The sequence below is a fragment of the Artemia franciscana genome, chromosome 11 (genome assembly GCF_032884065.1).
Source record: "Artemia franciscana chromosome 11, ASM3288406v1, whole genome shotgun sequence".
NCBI classification, from domain to species: domain Eukaryota; kingdom Metazoa; phylum Arthropoda; class Branchiopoda; order Anostraca; family Artemiidae; genus Artemia; species Artemia franciscana.
Window position 1 is genome coordinate 38,808,465 of NC_088873.1, and position 16,089 is coordinate 38,824,553.

A 16,089-nucleotide genomic window follows, 5' to 3' on the forward strand; every position below is an offset into this window, starting at 1 on the left:
ACTTTCCCATTTGTTTGACCTTCATCTGGCCTCGCACGGCTTGTGAGTGACGACAAAATTGACTTTAGATAACTGAGTATCCAAATACACTGAATTGATTATACTGAAAAACACTTAATTTATAACAATAATAACACAGAGAGGCCAAAACACTGGTAAGGCCAAAGTGAGAAATTTCGGTCCAACTGATAAATTTGATTATTTGGGGTTTGTTTTGGGACTCACCCTGTTTGTTTTGGGATCCGTGGGCCCGGATGCTTTTTTTTTACAAAGCCCAAACCATTTTGTCAATATAACAAGGCCAGTCTAAGTAGTCTAGACTAGACTAGCCTAACCAAACCAGAAATTCTTTGCTAGCATAAAAAGCAGAGCTGAGACAATTTGTCTCTGTAACAGGCTAACGATACAAGAATCAAATTGAAAAAAGTAAAGTTACCAACTTTTTGATTCGCGGCAATCTGTGCACGGAGATCTGATATATTGTCACTCAAACATCGGGTTCCTGAGCAGCCAGGGATTTTACCGGGCGCCATCAACTTTTCGATCAATTCCTGTTCCTTGGAAAAGAATCAGTAATAAAAAACTAGTTTCCATTAAAGGCATGTGTACAAATTTTAAAGATATTAAAAAAACTTGTAGTTAAAATTTTATCGAGGACAATATACATAAAAAACAGCACAGGCATACGAGAACTTTCAAAATACGAAATTGTGGCAACAATGTACGGGCGGCAACACTATAGAATAGGGACTTGGTTATACTTTGTATTTCACATCAGAGTCATTATCGAAAAATCCCAAAAGCGTTGCCAACTGTCATGGCTGACTCTACTTACTTCTAAAGCTTCTGTATTTCTGTACTATCCTGTAATAATTTTTTTCGTAATTTCGTAAGAAAAGAAACAAGACTTCTGACATCGCTGTTTCTACAACTATTACTACTGAAAACTCACTGCAGCACCAAGCAGCCTGAGGCCAACACACACTCCTCCTCCACCCCAATCTATTTAAAACCTCCCTCTATACACCCTCCAAAGAATTTCTCATTTCCCTTAAATCTTTCCTTATGACATGCTCACACCCTATTCGGGGACGACATATTTTTCGTTTGGCCCTATACGGTTGACCAGCTAGGACAATCTTTGAAAACACCGTTATTAAGAAATAATATATTTTCTTACTTAAATGTTTGATTATTTGATATATTGAAAATTAGAAAAGAGTGATTCTCACTAGACACATAAACATGATTTATACAATATTTTGGTATAATACAGTTGAACTATTAAAAAATTAGGTCAATGAACTAATAAAACGAAACCCGCTTATGTGTCAATTACAATGATTGATTAAAGGGAATAACTTTACAACTAATGCTACACACATAACAAAAATGATTTATACGTGAAGGGAACCACCTTTGATATTGATACTATAAACTGAATATACAGTAAGCTATTCAAAACGTCTATATGGTTAGTTATAACTGAAAAATAATTGCAACCCTATTACGGACAAATCACAAATCACCCTATTACGCACAAACCAGCCAGGACCAATTTTCGAGCAATTAGTTTTAAAAAGTTCAAATGAGTTTATCAATCCATATTTGGCAATAACAAGCATAACTTAGCAAACAGTTTCCATCCTCTACACCAGTGGTTCCCAACCGATTTTGTGCCATGCCCCACCTAGACAATTCTAAAACCCTGATGCCCCCTCGTGATATTTAAAGATTTTTATTTAAAATTTTGAATGTATCCACCTGAAGGAAGCTATTAACTTGGTATCTTTTTTTGGATCGTTCTCTATGCATATTTTATACTAATGAAAAATACTGTTTAAATACAACATCTTTTATACAATGTATGACATCGTTGCAATGCCATCATGCATCTTTTTGCTCGTTAAATGTACATAAATGTGACGTCATTTACATGACATTTTTTTTTTCAAAATTACAGCTCTGAGATACACTCCACCGAAGGGTGTACGTCTTGTCCATGACCCACCAGGATATTTCCATACCCCACATTGGGAATAATCACTCTAGACTTTGATACAAGAAAGCAATATGAGAACAGGATTTTATATATATATATATATATATATATATATATATATATATATATATATGTATATATATATATATATATATATATATATATATATATATATATATATATATATATATATATATATAATATATATATATATATATATATATATATATATATATATATATATATATATATATATATATATATATATAATATAATATATATATCAATTAACTTCTTTCTATCCTCTGGACTTTGATACAAGAGAGCAACATGAGAGCAGGATTACCTGGAATACCCCTTTTCTGACAAGGAGAAAGCTTTGAAAAACAGCCCCTTCTTCATCAATAGATTTTGAATGAGGGGGCATCGAACCAGGTGTTGCCCCTCCAATATCAGCATGGTGACCCCTTGATGCGACAAAGAAAACAGGATACGCCTGGTCCCTAAAATATAAAATCAAATTTACAAACAATCTTAATAAGCACAATGAGCGCAAAATATACAAAGTCTGGAATATTTTCTCGTCTGATCTCACATGGGCTGAACACCTCTGTAAAGTGAGATCCTCCTGTTAGTTTATCCAGGATCGATTTGACATGGCTTCAATGTCCGTGTTCTACAAATACATGCATACCCTCCATCATAGTTCAACCAGTTCGCGCAGCAATTTATATCAGCTCTGATCCCAAACCCCTGGAGTCATTCCGGATTGACTTGACATGACTTCAAATGTCCGTGTTCTATGAATACATGCATGCCCTCCATCTGAGTTCAACCAGTTCAGGCTGCAATTTCTATCAGCTCTGATCCCAAGCCCGTGCATTCTATTCCAGATCGACTCGACATGGCTTCAATGCCCGTGTTCTACAAATATATGAGGAGGCTGATAAGGCTGTGTCTCCATTTGAGGAGGTGTCAAGACTTTTTCCAGATATTCCAGTTTTACGATCAATTCGCCAAAGTACACCTCGATAGGACTACCTTGTGCAGGGCACACCCTGCCAAGAATTCGTTAAGACAAGTTTCACCCGACAATCCGTCGCTATATGAAATGGCCTCCTAGTAGGCGTAATCCAGAAGAATCTTTCTCTTGTGGCGTTCAAGAGAAGGTGTAATAAAAACCTAAAAAAATTAGCGTGGTAACTAACATGACTAGCAGCATATCATAACTTGTGGCGGACCCTTGAAGCTTGTATACAAAAAAAAGAAAAAAAGAAAAATGTGACCTGAAACAATTTTATTTTCTCAGAACAAAATTATATCAACGAGAAAGTCGAATAAAATATGTTATTTTTCTGCAACAAAGATATTAGACTTTCAAGTATAGTGAAAAGTTTTAAATAAAACTTTAGTTAGTTTAGTTTAGTAAATAAAAATATTTCACTCTTAAAATAAAGAGAGTTTTCAAAGTTGGAAGAATTTAATTATTAGTAGAATAAGAAATAAAATATATTCTAACTTAAAAAATAGTAACACTAAATCATTATTTTATAATGCGAAGATTAAACAAGCAATTGCTAATCTAAAGAATGAATTTGTAATTGTGCCAGTGGATAAAGCTAATAATAATTTTGCCATAATTTGTCAGAAGCTGTATTGTGATATCTTAAAAAGGGAGTTATGCACAACTAATGTTTACGAAAAGGTAAATATAGAGGATGAGAATTTAATTGAAAAGACTGAAGAAATACTTTTTAAAAAGTTTAATAGTAAAATAAATGACAATGATAAAAAGTTCCCTTTCCTATATTGGACTGTAAAATTTCATAAGAATCCCCCTAAACCACGGTTTATTGCTGGAGCAGCTAAATATCCAACCCGCATTGCTGCTACTGACCTCTCTTTAATTTTAAAGGAAATTGTAAATAAACTTAAAACCTATTGTTCTGGTATTAAAAAATTTTCGAATTTTAATCCATATTGGAGTGTTAATAATTCACTGCAGGTGATGGATTCTTTAACAATGGTTTCAGCTAAAAGAATTGAGTCTTTCGATTTTGCGACAATGTATACTAATTTATTACTTAATGTAGTGTTTGATAATTTAAAAACTGTTATCAAGAAATCTTTCCTCTTATCTAGTAAAAGGTTCTTAAAAATAGACACTTATAATAAAAAAGCTATATGGACAAATTGCTTTAATACTACAGTTAACTTGAGATGTTACAGCTTGGATATGATTTTTGAGTTATTAGAATTTGTTTTATACAATACTTATATAAGATTTGGTGGTGATTTGTACAAGCAAATTGTGGGAATTCCCATGGGGGGGAATGCCAGCCCATTTATAGCTGACTTGTTTTTAAGTCAACTAAAATATAAATATATGATGGATAAGAATAATCCAATTAATTTAAAACATGTTTTGTCAAATAATAAAAGATATTTAGATGATATTTTGGTCTTAAATTGTAAGGATTTCATTGATATTTCTAAAAATATATATCCATCAGAGCTTATTCTTGAACCTAGTCATGGCGCTGGTCATGAAGATCATTTCTTAGATTTAAATATTAATATTTGTGATAATAATAAATTAAGTTTTAAAATGTATAATAAAACGGATGATTTTGATTTGGAAGTGATTAGTTTCCCATTCCCTGAAAGTAATATACACTCAAATATCACGTATTCAGCGTTTTTCTCACAGTTACTTCGTTATGCAAGGATTTGTAGTAATTATATTGATTTTAAAAATAGATGTAAAATCTTAAGCCAAAAAATGATATCAAGAGGTTTTTCTGCAAATAAATTAACTTGGCAATTTAAAAAATTTAGTTTTCATTATAACGAACTTTTAAATAAATATCAAAAGAATTATCTAGAAATACTTAAAGAAATTTTCAACTAATTTCGGAGGTTCGAGAATTGTTGTTGCAGCGCCATTTATTTTGAATTGTGTTTCTAATTGAGCGGATTTTTTTAAAAATTAGCCACATGGTAAAGATGAATTCTATAATTGTTTAGTTCATTCAGGTTTTTTTGCAATGTGTTAATATTTGTGATTTGGTAAAATTTATCATATTTAGTTTACCTATTGTTGCTAAAAAGAGGGATATATTAACAGGATAAGCTTGTTTTGGTGTTACTTGGTTGTTTTACATTTGCTTTTTTTTTCTTTCATAGGCATGTATTTTGGCGGTGATACCTGACACGGGGATGCCATGGATATTCTGTGGTAGCCACAACACTTGGCTGGGGTAGAGAATTTCAAGTGGCGAAACCCTATATAGGCCAGTGTATTCTCCTGATGAGCCCTTGTGTTGGGTTGTTGCCTCTAAATTATTTGTCTTTATTATTTTTTCTATTGTTTGGTAAATGACAACTTATACTTATTGACGACATGACTGCCTGTCCATGGATTATTCTTTATGGTTGATTGCGTATGGCTATGCTGTTTGACCTATGTGATTGTATGGATGAGTAGGGTTAAGGCCTCATTCAAGTGCTGGTCTATATTAATCACTAATTTAGGAAAACAGTCTTCCTTTTCTCCTTCTGTCTCTCTCTTTTTTTTTTTTTTTTTTTTTTGTGTTTGTGCTGTTGCATTGGTGATTTCTCTTTTTATGATAATTATTGTTCATTGCACAGGTTGCATAAGTGAAAAGATTCTTCTTTTCATTTATCAAACAGTTCGTCGTAACGAACTGTAGTAAGGAGCGATCAAGCTCAATAGTAGCCAAAACTCTAAAAAACGGATACCAATAATTATATCAAAAGAATCGTATTTTAATGCTGATTTTAAATATATAAGTTTCATCAAGTTTAGTCTTACCCATCAAAAGTTAAGAGTCTGAGAAAATTTGCCTAATTTTAGAAAATAGGGGGGAATGCCCCCTAAAATTCATAGAATCCTAACGAAAATCACACCATCAGATTCAGCGTATCAGAGAACCCTACTGTACAAATTCCAAGGTACTATCTACAAAAAAGTGGAAATTTGTATTTTTTGCCAGAAGACAGATCACTAATGCGTGTTTATTTGTTGTTTTTTTTCTTTTTCCCAGGGGTGATCGTATAGACCCAGTGGTCCTAGAATTTTGCAAGAGGGCTCATTCGAACAGAAATGAACAGTTCTAGTGCCCTTTTTAAGTGACCAAAAATTGGAGGGCACCTAGGCCCCCTCCCACGCTCATTTTTTCCCAAAGTCGTCGGATCAAAATTCTGAGATAGCCATTTTATTCAACATAGTCGAAAAACCTTATAACTATATCTTTGGGGACGACTTACTCCCCCACAGTCCCCACGGGAGGTGCTGCAAGTTACAAACTTTGACCACTGTTTGCATATAGCAATGGTTATTGGGAAGTGTACAGACATTTTCAGGGGGATTTTTTGGTTGGGAGGAGGGGTTGAGAAGAGGGGGTTATGTGGGGAAAACTTTCCATGGAGGAATTTGTCGTGTGGGAAGAAGATTTCCATGAAGAGGGCGCAGCATTTTCTAGCATTATTTAAAAAAACAATGGAACAATAAATAAGTTAGAGTAACAATAAACAATAGAGTAAAAATACTCTAGCGTAAAGAGTGAGGTATAAGGAGGAGGTGAACCCCTTGAATGCGTTATAATCTCTGTTCGTTTTAAGTTTTAATGCTACTCCTTACTTTCAGTTGAAAAAACTTATTTATTGTACTGCTTTAAAAAAGAAGAGATGAGAGAAAGAGTCAAACTTTAGCGCAAAGAGCAAGGCGTTGAAGAGGGAACAGCCCCTTTCATATACGGGGTAATTTCTGTTCGTTTTATGTTTTAATGTCGCTCCTTACTTTCAGTTAAAAAAAATTGTTTTTGTTTTAAATTTTTACATCAAAAACTGAACAAATTTCTGCTTAACAAACCTTTTTAATCACCATAAAAAGGTTCATAAAAAGGGTCATCCGTATGAGACCAACAATTGCAGAGAAATGGTTGCTCCATCACGACACCACCCCATGTCACACTGACCTCTCCATAACGAAATCTTTGACCTCAAAAGGTATTGCTATGGTTCCACGCTCCCCTTATTCCCTGGCCTCAGTCCCTGAGACTTCTTTCTTTTTCCCGAACTGCAAAATGCCCCCAAAGGTCGTCATTTCAGGTCTTTTGAAACATTCCAAAAATACTGTAACAGACGTGCTGAACATAATAACGGTTGCTTTTTTCTTGCACTGCTAGGAACAGTGGGTACACCGTCTCCATTGGTGCGTAGCTGCCCAAGAGAATTATTTTGAAGGGGATAGCATTACTGTTTGAAAGAAATGAAAATTTTGTTAAGAAATAAATCAGTTTCGTTACTTTTCCGTATATATATATATATATATATATATATATATATATATATATTACATTTTCAAATATATTGTTCCAGATACATTATACAGATACGCGAATTTGCCAAGTCAGCAGCAATAAGCGCATACAGCGTTGCAATACATACGCTACTTCAGCATGTTCTAAGAAGAAGTAAAGGGAAAGAAACGACAGTATCGATAGCGACAAACACCCAAATGAAAGATTATTGAAAAAAAACTTACTTCCAAAAAACTGGAGTAATGACAGTCAAATCAGGCAGGTGAGAGCCACCGGCTAACGGATGATTTGCAAGAAAAACATCACCAGGATTTATATCACCGTCTCGAACTCTCATCTGCAAATCAAAGAGTATAACTGAATCAACCAAATCAAATAGGTTCATACATGCAGACACACAAAAAAAAGAAAAAACTAGTTGTTCTCCTCCAATCCTGAGCATTTTCTATCTGAACTAGTCAGAATGAATCAATAAGATATGTCTTATGATGAATGGGCTTGGCATTACTGCATATATGCTTTGTCTAAATTCCTTTGTGAACGAGCCTCAAGCATACTACTACCCCTGTTTTAGTTATGTTTACAGACTTAAAGATGATAAACATAGCGATATTTTTATCACTGATTCAGTATTTTGGTTCGTCAGTCAATAGACTTCGCAAACCGTTGCCATGAGAATGAAACGTTACTACTACAGCTAATAATTCAACTGGAGTACCAAACTGTCCGAGGCCAACCGAGCAAGGCACACTCCTCTTCCATACCAATCTATTCAAAGCCTCACTCCTCAATATGTTCAAATATCTTTAAATTCCTTCCTTATCATCTCTTTCTACCCCAGTCAGGGACGAATTGTTTTTTTTTTGGCACCTGATGAACAGCCGGAATAAAAATCTTTAGTAATCTGTGATCCTACATTCTTAAAATCAGTTGTGTAGTTTCGTTAAAATCATGGAGGGGGTGGAGGGGGGGCAAGTTGGAGCCAATTTTCCTAAGTCATGTGAAAATAATAGTGAAAATGAAAAATAAACCATATAGTATCATAAAGGCAAAATATACCAAGAAAACTGACCTGTTTCTCTGGATGCTTGAAATATGCAGGCTCATCTTAGTTTTGACAAGATTTTTTGCGGAAACTAAATCTCAGTTTGGGGGACAAACTGGGGTCTGAGGGAGGGGAGAGGTGGGGTCTGAGGGTAGGGGTGGCGAACCGGGGTCTGGAAGGAGCAGTCACCCCTTGCCCCATGGCAAATTACACCCCTGTTTAAAATGTGTCCTAGTTATCTCAACCTTTAATTCATTATAACCATAGAAATCGGGGTGGTCACATTTTTTGTATAGCTTGTTGTCTGAAAAACTATTAGTCAAAACGGATAGCTAAAAATATATATAGACAACTCCTCTCAAAAACATCTTCCTCTGGTTTCCGAAGCGCCCAAATTCCAGAACCATACTTGACCACTATCATTGCCATAGCATCCAATATTCTAATCTGGTTTGCCAACTTATCTTCTTGTTCTTCCAAATTTTTTCAACTGAAAATACTACCCTGGGCCTTGGATATTCTACTTGTAACATTTCACTGCATCTACCACCAGTACTATTAATACTACTCACGTAAGTGAATCCCCTCAATCGATCTTCTCGTTACCAGCATCACCTCTTCACCTTCATTTATTCTCAGTCTAAGCTACTTAGCCATTTTAATATCAAACCTTCCTTAATATTTGTATATGCACATTGTGTTATATTAATACAATAAACAAAGAAGAGAAAAAAAAATTAAGAAAATAAGAAATAAAAATAATTATCCAAAAAACAAACTACTCCCCTTATCCAACTTCTTATTCAACTTTTCCAACATGTCGAAAACTTCCGTAAATATATTAGTAAGTGTACCAAACAATTTCATGTCGATGACTTCGAAGCGAATTAGGTTTTCTTCTCCCAAGAAAGTAATCGCTAGATCTTGCAAACAGGAGCAGCAATATTTTTAAGCATTTCTTTAGTATTTAAAAACGTATTTTCTTGTATATATTCTTATATTAAATTTATTTTTTATATTTTCAGTATTACTAATTTAAAAAAAATTCAACTTCTTGTTTCTCTTTGCTCTAATTTCCCTAATTCAGTAAAACTTATCAGATACGATATTTCTTCAGCAGTATATAGATTTAACTACGGTATCCAGGAATACTCTGTACTAACACTTTATATAGAAATATAAGAAAATTTAAAAGAGAAAAAAAATTGTTAAATTATTTAAGAACACAAAATACAATGTGTTTTTCTTAGTTTTTGCTTAATCCAGTCGATGGTTTCAGCCCCCTAATTCTTAACTATTAAAATAATCTAAAAAAATCATTCATTGTACTTATACTATTATTATTATTTATCATAACTTATTACTATTATATATTATCCCGTTATTATCTATATATTATTATTATGTCTATACTTTTGTTATTAATATTTTCGCGGCTTGCCTTTGCAAACTCACCTTTGGGTTTTTTGCTAATTAACTCTTTGTATTTTGATTTATATGAAATTAGTGAGCTACTTCTGTCAACTTACTGGCAATCTTGTACATACTTACAATACAGATTTGCGATGCAACTTGGAGAAATTGAAGGATTTCCATCCTGTAACATTGCTCCGCATTTCTTCAAAAATTGCCATGTGGATCAATTCGGAATTGTTTTGAATATTAAGTTTGCTTGATTGACTAGGGTCTACACTCTGTTCTGGGACTCCAAGGTCTCCCATTCCAGCCTCCATTCTTTATTGTTCCACTCCTTGTCAAGTGAGACTTTGAATTCTTCGACGGTCTTACTGGATACAGTATGATCACTCAGGGAGTTCCACAGGTCTACAACCCGGTTGGTTAGGAAGTGATGGCGTTCCCTCCTCTGAGCGTTGAAATTTATGAGCTGCTTAGATTGACCCCTTGTTCATTGTGACGAATCGACGAAGAAGGATCACAAGGACAACAATCCAACGAATTGGATTGTTGTGAATCAATTTGTAAGCGTTAATCGTGTCTCCACTTTTTCTTCGGTAAGTCACGCTGCATAATTTCAGAGTTTGCAGTCTCATTGGGTAAGGAAGATGGTGGCACCCGTCTACTATTTTTATTACCCTCCTCTGTACTTCCTCTCTATGCGATATGCGACAGGAAGGGGGGGGGATCTACTCTAACGTGGAGTTTGTTCCCCCTCCTCAAAAATATGTAGGCATAATACTAAAATTACATGCATGATTTGCTGTTGTAAAAAAAGGAAAGTAATTTAAGCATGTGTTTTGTTGTTGTTGTTTTGGCCGGGTAGGGGAGAGCAGATTTACGTTACTGTATTATGATTTGAATCTTGCATTTTCAAATACTGTGTTGTATGGCCTTGTTTGGTTTACAATAAATCTATGTATCTATGTTGTTGTTGTTTTAGCTGGGTAGGGGAGAGCAGATTTATGTTCCTGTATTGTGATTTGAATTTTCGAATACTGTGTTGTATGGCCTTGTTTCGCTTACAATAAATCTATGTATCTATGAAACATTGCATGGAAATATGTATTTCTAAATTGCATTAAACAGACAAAAAGCAAATTTATTCGCACCAGAACTACCTATCTCCCGCCATAAAAGGGAGGTAATTTTTTAAATTCCAACTTACGAACCCGTTCGTTTAGTATAATCCCTTTGATAAGTTAAATGCAATTTTTACGGACAAGACGAAACTATGACATTTCAACAAGCATACAAATCAAAAAACTACCTGGTACTGTACAGTTTCTTGCATGGCCCCTAAATGGACTGGAATGTGAGGAGCATTTGAGACAAGGCCACCATCAGGGCCAAATAGTGCACATGAAAAGTCGAGACGCTCCTTAATGTTAGTGGATACAGACGTACGTTGTAAAACCCTATAAGAGATATAACCGCAAGTTAGATGAATAGAGTAAGTAATCTTGTCCGGTAGCAAACCTATTAACAATTTTCGCTTTTTTCTGAGAGGACTTGCTGAGAGATGGCCCTTTCCCCCTCTGATACGCCTATTTTTTTAAACCAACTAAATAGTGTATTTTTATGTACTTGAACGAGCAAACGCTCCTTAATGTTAGTGGATACAGATGTACGTTGTAAAACCCTATAAGAGATATAACCGCGAGTTAGATGAATAGAGTAAGTAATCTTGTCCGGTAGCAAACCTATTAACGATTTTTGCTTTTTTCTGAGAGGGCTTGCTGAGAGATGGCCTTTTCCCCCTCTGATACGCCTATTTTTTTGAACCAACTAAATATTGTATTTTTATGTACTTAAACGAGCGACCAGAAGAAAGGACAGAACAGCGACTTTTCACTGACTTGTAAAAACTGTGGAGCTAGTTAAACAGAGTTTCCAAAACATTCACCAAAACATTCACCCAACGGTACTGCCCAAGAAGGTTTTTTAAGAATGAAAATCCATCCACAAACGAAAAACAAAATTCACATCTTCATTCTATGCAATATGACAATTTTCATCAGGCAAATAATATTTTTTTTTCCTTTTCTTTATATGTTTTGTATAATTTAGTTCATTTTATGTTGTTTTTTTTTTTTTGCTGATAAAGGGCATGAAGCCGAAACAGTCAGAATGTAATTATTGTTCGTGAAAATAAAATTTCTTTTGTTATTTTCCATTGCCTTATTTGAAATATTTTACTCGTTTTGTAATTTCCACTTCGTTTCATTTTATAAATAAATAAACACTCATAAATTGACAGAGAAGATATTTCTGCATATAAAAACAAAAGAAAATCACAAAAAAACTATAATCTTAATAATGCCCAATATGCATGGTTAACAATGTAAATAGTGTCTTTTTTCCTTCTCTTTGTATGTTTTTTTCCTCATAAAAAACTCTATAAGTTTTTTTTCTCTTTATTTGTTCTGTTTAATTTAGTATAGTTCGTGTTTTTTTCGTTGATAAAGGCTCTCAGATCTGAAGCCAAAATACTCAGACTGTCATTATTATTAGTGAAAAAATTTTGTTTTGTTGTTTTCCTCTGTCTTATTTGACATTTTATACTCAATTTTCTATATTTCCGTTTCGTTTTATTTTGTAGAAAAATAAAACCACAAATTGACAGAGAAGACCATTTATATGTAAAAACAAAACTAAACACAAAGAAACCCTCATCTTAATAATACCCAATATGCAGAGGTCACCATGCAAAAATTGTCAAGTTTTTTCTTCCTTTTCTTTACATGTTCAATTTTATTTAGTATAGTTTGCGTGTTTTTTTTTCGTTGATAAGGGCTTCCAGACGCGAAGCCAAAATACTCAGATTTTCATTGTTGTTTTCTACTGTCTATCTGAAATTTCATACTCATTTTTTTTACATTTTCATTTGGTTTTGTTTGTAAATTAAAATGCAGCATAGTCTAAGAAATAATAATAAAAAAAATAATTAAATAAAAATAAAATATACTGAAAATTTTTATCTTTTAAATACAAAATTGAAAAATAATAAAAAATAAATAAAAAATGCAGTACAGTCTGAATAAACAAGAAAATAAGAAAAAAAAATTAGGGCAGCAGTAAAGTTGCAGTCCATCCTAACACTCCTGCCACCTCACTTTAATTCCCAAAGAGATAAACTATTCATCTTTAGCGTTGGACAGATATATGAGGGAGGGATATGGAGGAGGGAAATTTTTTGAAACACAACTTTTGGGAAGTTTTTAAGCTAAGTGAGTTATTCCAAACATTTCCCATGATCCCCTACGTTTTTGAAACATTGATATTAAATTGGAACGGCAGATAACTCAATCTCTAGTGAAAAGATGCTTTTTTGGAATCTAAGGCTTTAAATATTTGTTTTTAATATATTAAAAACTATATCCCTCAAATGAGCCTGTCTAAGCCCTCTCAACAATCCTTAAATTGTGCACCCCCCTCAAAACCATCATACGCTGCTATGGTGAAAAATCCACCAACTGACCTTAAAGGCCCAAACGAACGCAAGGTTTTCTTGGACTCCATATGCCAGAACTCTGTGGATGACGTTACGGAATTCAAACGCACCAAAAACGAGTGGAAACTTGTCGTTCGAACTAAGACAGCAGCCACGAAAATAGTTGAAGCTATGAAAACATCAAGCCCAAGTCTAAATGCCTCATTAAAAGAATCTGCTTATATCGGCGTGGTCAAGCGCGAGCCGGAGGATATCGATCACTCGAAGCTGGAAGAATTAATACCAAAATGTACGAAGGTAACCCAGTGTGGAAAGTCGAGAACATATAAAGTATATTTTCAGACGCGGAGTGATCTTGAAGTTTTCCTTGAAAACTCGGTTAGAATTGGCTACGAACGATTACAAGCCCAAGAATTTGTCTTCCTTCCGCACCGTTGTTTCAACTGCCACAGGATAGGCCATCTAGCTTCCAACTGTGAAAATCCATCAACATGTTCAAAATGTGGCTCGCATGAGCACAATTCCACGCGCGAAGCTCCCTACTCAAAACTCCCTTTTGTGTAGAGTGTAAAGTGCCGGGTCATACCTGCTACAGTATTAGTTGTCCCAAAAACAGGCAACTACAGAAATCATGAGTGCTATAGCTTCATTTCATGGAACATCAATGGCTCGTTCATTGAGAAGCTCCCGATCCTTAGTGATTTAAGTGTCGAACATGATGTAGTGTGCATTCAAGAGCACTTTATTACAGTGCAAAGTGAAAACCTGTTAGAACTGAATCATACCACGAAGGCCAACAAAGTCCCAGCTAAACAGAGCTGCAGCCGAGGAAGACCTTCAGGAGGCCTAGCTACGTTTGTTCGGTCATGTGTTTTGTCCAGTCTATTCGAAAAGTCTGACAATTTTCTCGCAGTACGAATTGAAAGTTGTGTATTTATTAACGTGTATTTGCCAACAGATTATAAAGATGAGCGTTCAGAACGTCTTTTTGCCCTTTCTTGTGAGAAACTAAATTCATGTATATCTAAAATTAAGCGCCAGGGTTTTTCTTGTGTAGTAATTGGAGATTTCAACTGCAACCTTTCTGAGATTTCTTCTCTACAATCATCTCGTACCTCTTTGATTAAGAATGTTTTTGGTGATTACCTTGCTGTGGTAGGAAAAGATAGGGATTTTACATATATTCACAGCTCCTCCAGTGTGTCAAATCTAGACCATGTTGCCATTTCTCAAAATTTAACTGTTCAAAATGTTAGGGTAGTAACGGACTATCAAATTTCTGACCACCTTCCTGTCTCGTCTTCTGTACATATTGTCTCTTCGAATTGTCACCAAACCCGCCAGGAAACGCAACAGCCTAAATTTCGTCTTGATTGGCTTAAAGCTGATAAGCAACTATTTGCTCTGGCGACAGAAGAAATTCTTAATAAAATCCGTATTCCCTTTAATCTCCTCCAAAAACCGAAAGATCTCTCTAAAGAAGAAGTCCGAATTTGTCTCAATATTTATTGTACTGAAATTTGTCACGCTCTCCTTCATGCTGAGAGGTTAGCGGTACCTAAAGTAAAAGTTCGTAAAGGGATGGTGCAAAAATGGCCCGAAAATCATTCGAGCAAAATTCTGGTTTTCGGTATGGAAAGACTGTGGGCGCCCAAGATCTGGTATCATTAATAGCATCAGACTGACTACGAAACGTAGATTCTTGAAGGAGCTCTCCCTCCACCGCAAATCTCTCGTTGATAGCTATTCCGCCCGTGCAAAACAGGATCGAAATTTTTCTTTCAAGTCTGTATCTTTGGCAAAGCCTACACCTCTGTTGTCGCCGTCTGAAATCCCTGTCGAGGACTGGTATTCTTATTATGCGAGTGAATTTGCTGCTCCTAACCCCCAGCTTGAAGACATGTACGAGAGAAAATTGGATGAGTTCCTTGATAAGCTTCCGCACGGTGATTTTGTTGTCAGTTTAGAGTCGGTTATTCAAGCAATTCGTCGGTTGAAAAATAAGTCTTCTTGCGGAATTGACCGTGTTAGCGCTATCCATATTAAACATGGTGTATCGGTTCTCGTTATGCATCTTTCGCTTTTTATGCAGATGATCTTCACGCAAGGTGTTGTTCCCTCCTCCTTCTGCGTAGGAGATCTTACCCCCATTCCGAAGAAAGGGAAAAATGACATCAAATGCTCGTCTTTCCGCCCCATTACAGTCGCCACATCTTTATGTAAACTATTCGAGCTTCTATTCATTAATGAACTCGAAACTAAATGCTACACCCCGCCACGTCAATTCGGATTTAAGCGCCGCACTGATTGTGCCGATGCCTTTACGGCTGTAGTGAGTGTGCTATTCGATGCGGATTTTTCTGGAGAGAGCATAGCCTTAGCTAGTCATGACATCAGCCGTGCATTCGATTCACTCATACACGCTGCAATGTTATTAAAAGCTTCACAACGAGGCCTGAATCCCTGCATAGTTCGATCCCTACGTGATATGTACTCGAGGCTGTCCATTCGCCTAAAGCTTCCTCCCCACAAAAATTTGCCTCCCCGGCCTCATGAAAAATTGATCCCCGTTTTGAAAGGTGCCCGCCAGGGAGCTGTCTCCTCCCTTCATTTGTTCAATAATTATGTTCTTCAAGCACAAGATAAATGCCCAACCTCATACATTCTTTCCTCAATAGACACCTCCTTAGTATGCTACGCCGACGACGTCTTGAACTTAAGTAGAACATTGCAAAAAGCTTCTGACATTTTTGAAACGCTTAAAACCGAACATCTAAAACTTGGCCTC

At 35.3% G+C, this 16,089-nt stretch overlaps 1 protein-coding gene across 1 annotated transcript in view; it reads right to left on the bottom strand.

Moving 5' to 3' along the window:
- Positions 1–16,089, bottom strand: part of LOC136033201 (5-oxoprolinase-like) — a 111,183-nt gene that overhangs the window by 33,365 nt on the left and 61,729 nt on the right. Inside the window, exons 12-15 of the mRNA XM_065713911.1 lie at positions 11,118–11,265; positions 7,572–7,684; positions 2,349–2,505; positions 441–557 (exon numbers count right to left, since the gene is read on the bottom strand). Of these exons, the coding sequence (XP_065569983.1) occupies positions 441–557; positions 2,349–2,505; positions 7,572–7,684; positions 11,118–11,265 (535 nt within the window). The remainder of the gene's footprint in view (positions 1–440; positions 558–2,348; positions 2,506–7,571; positions 7,685–11,117; positions 11,266–16,089) is intronic.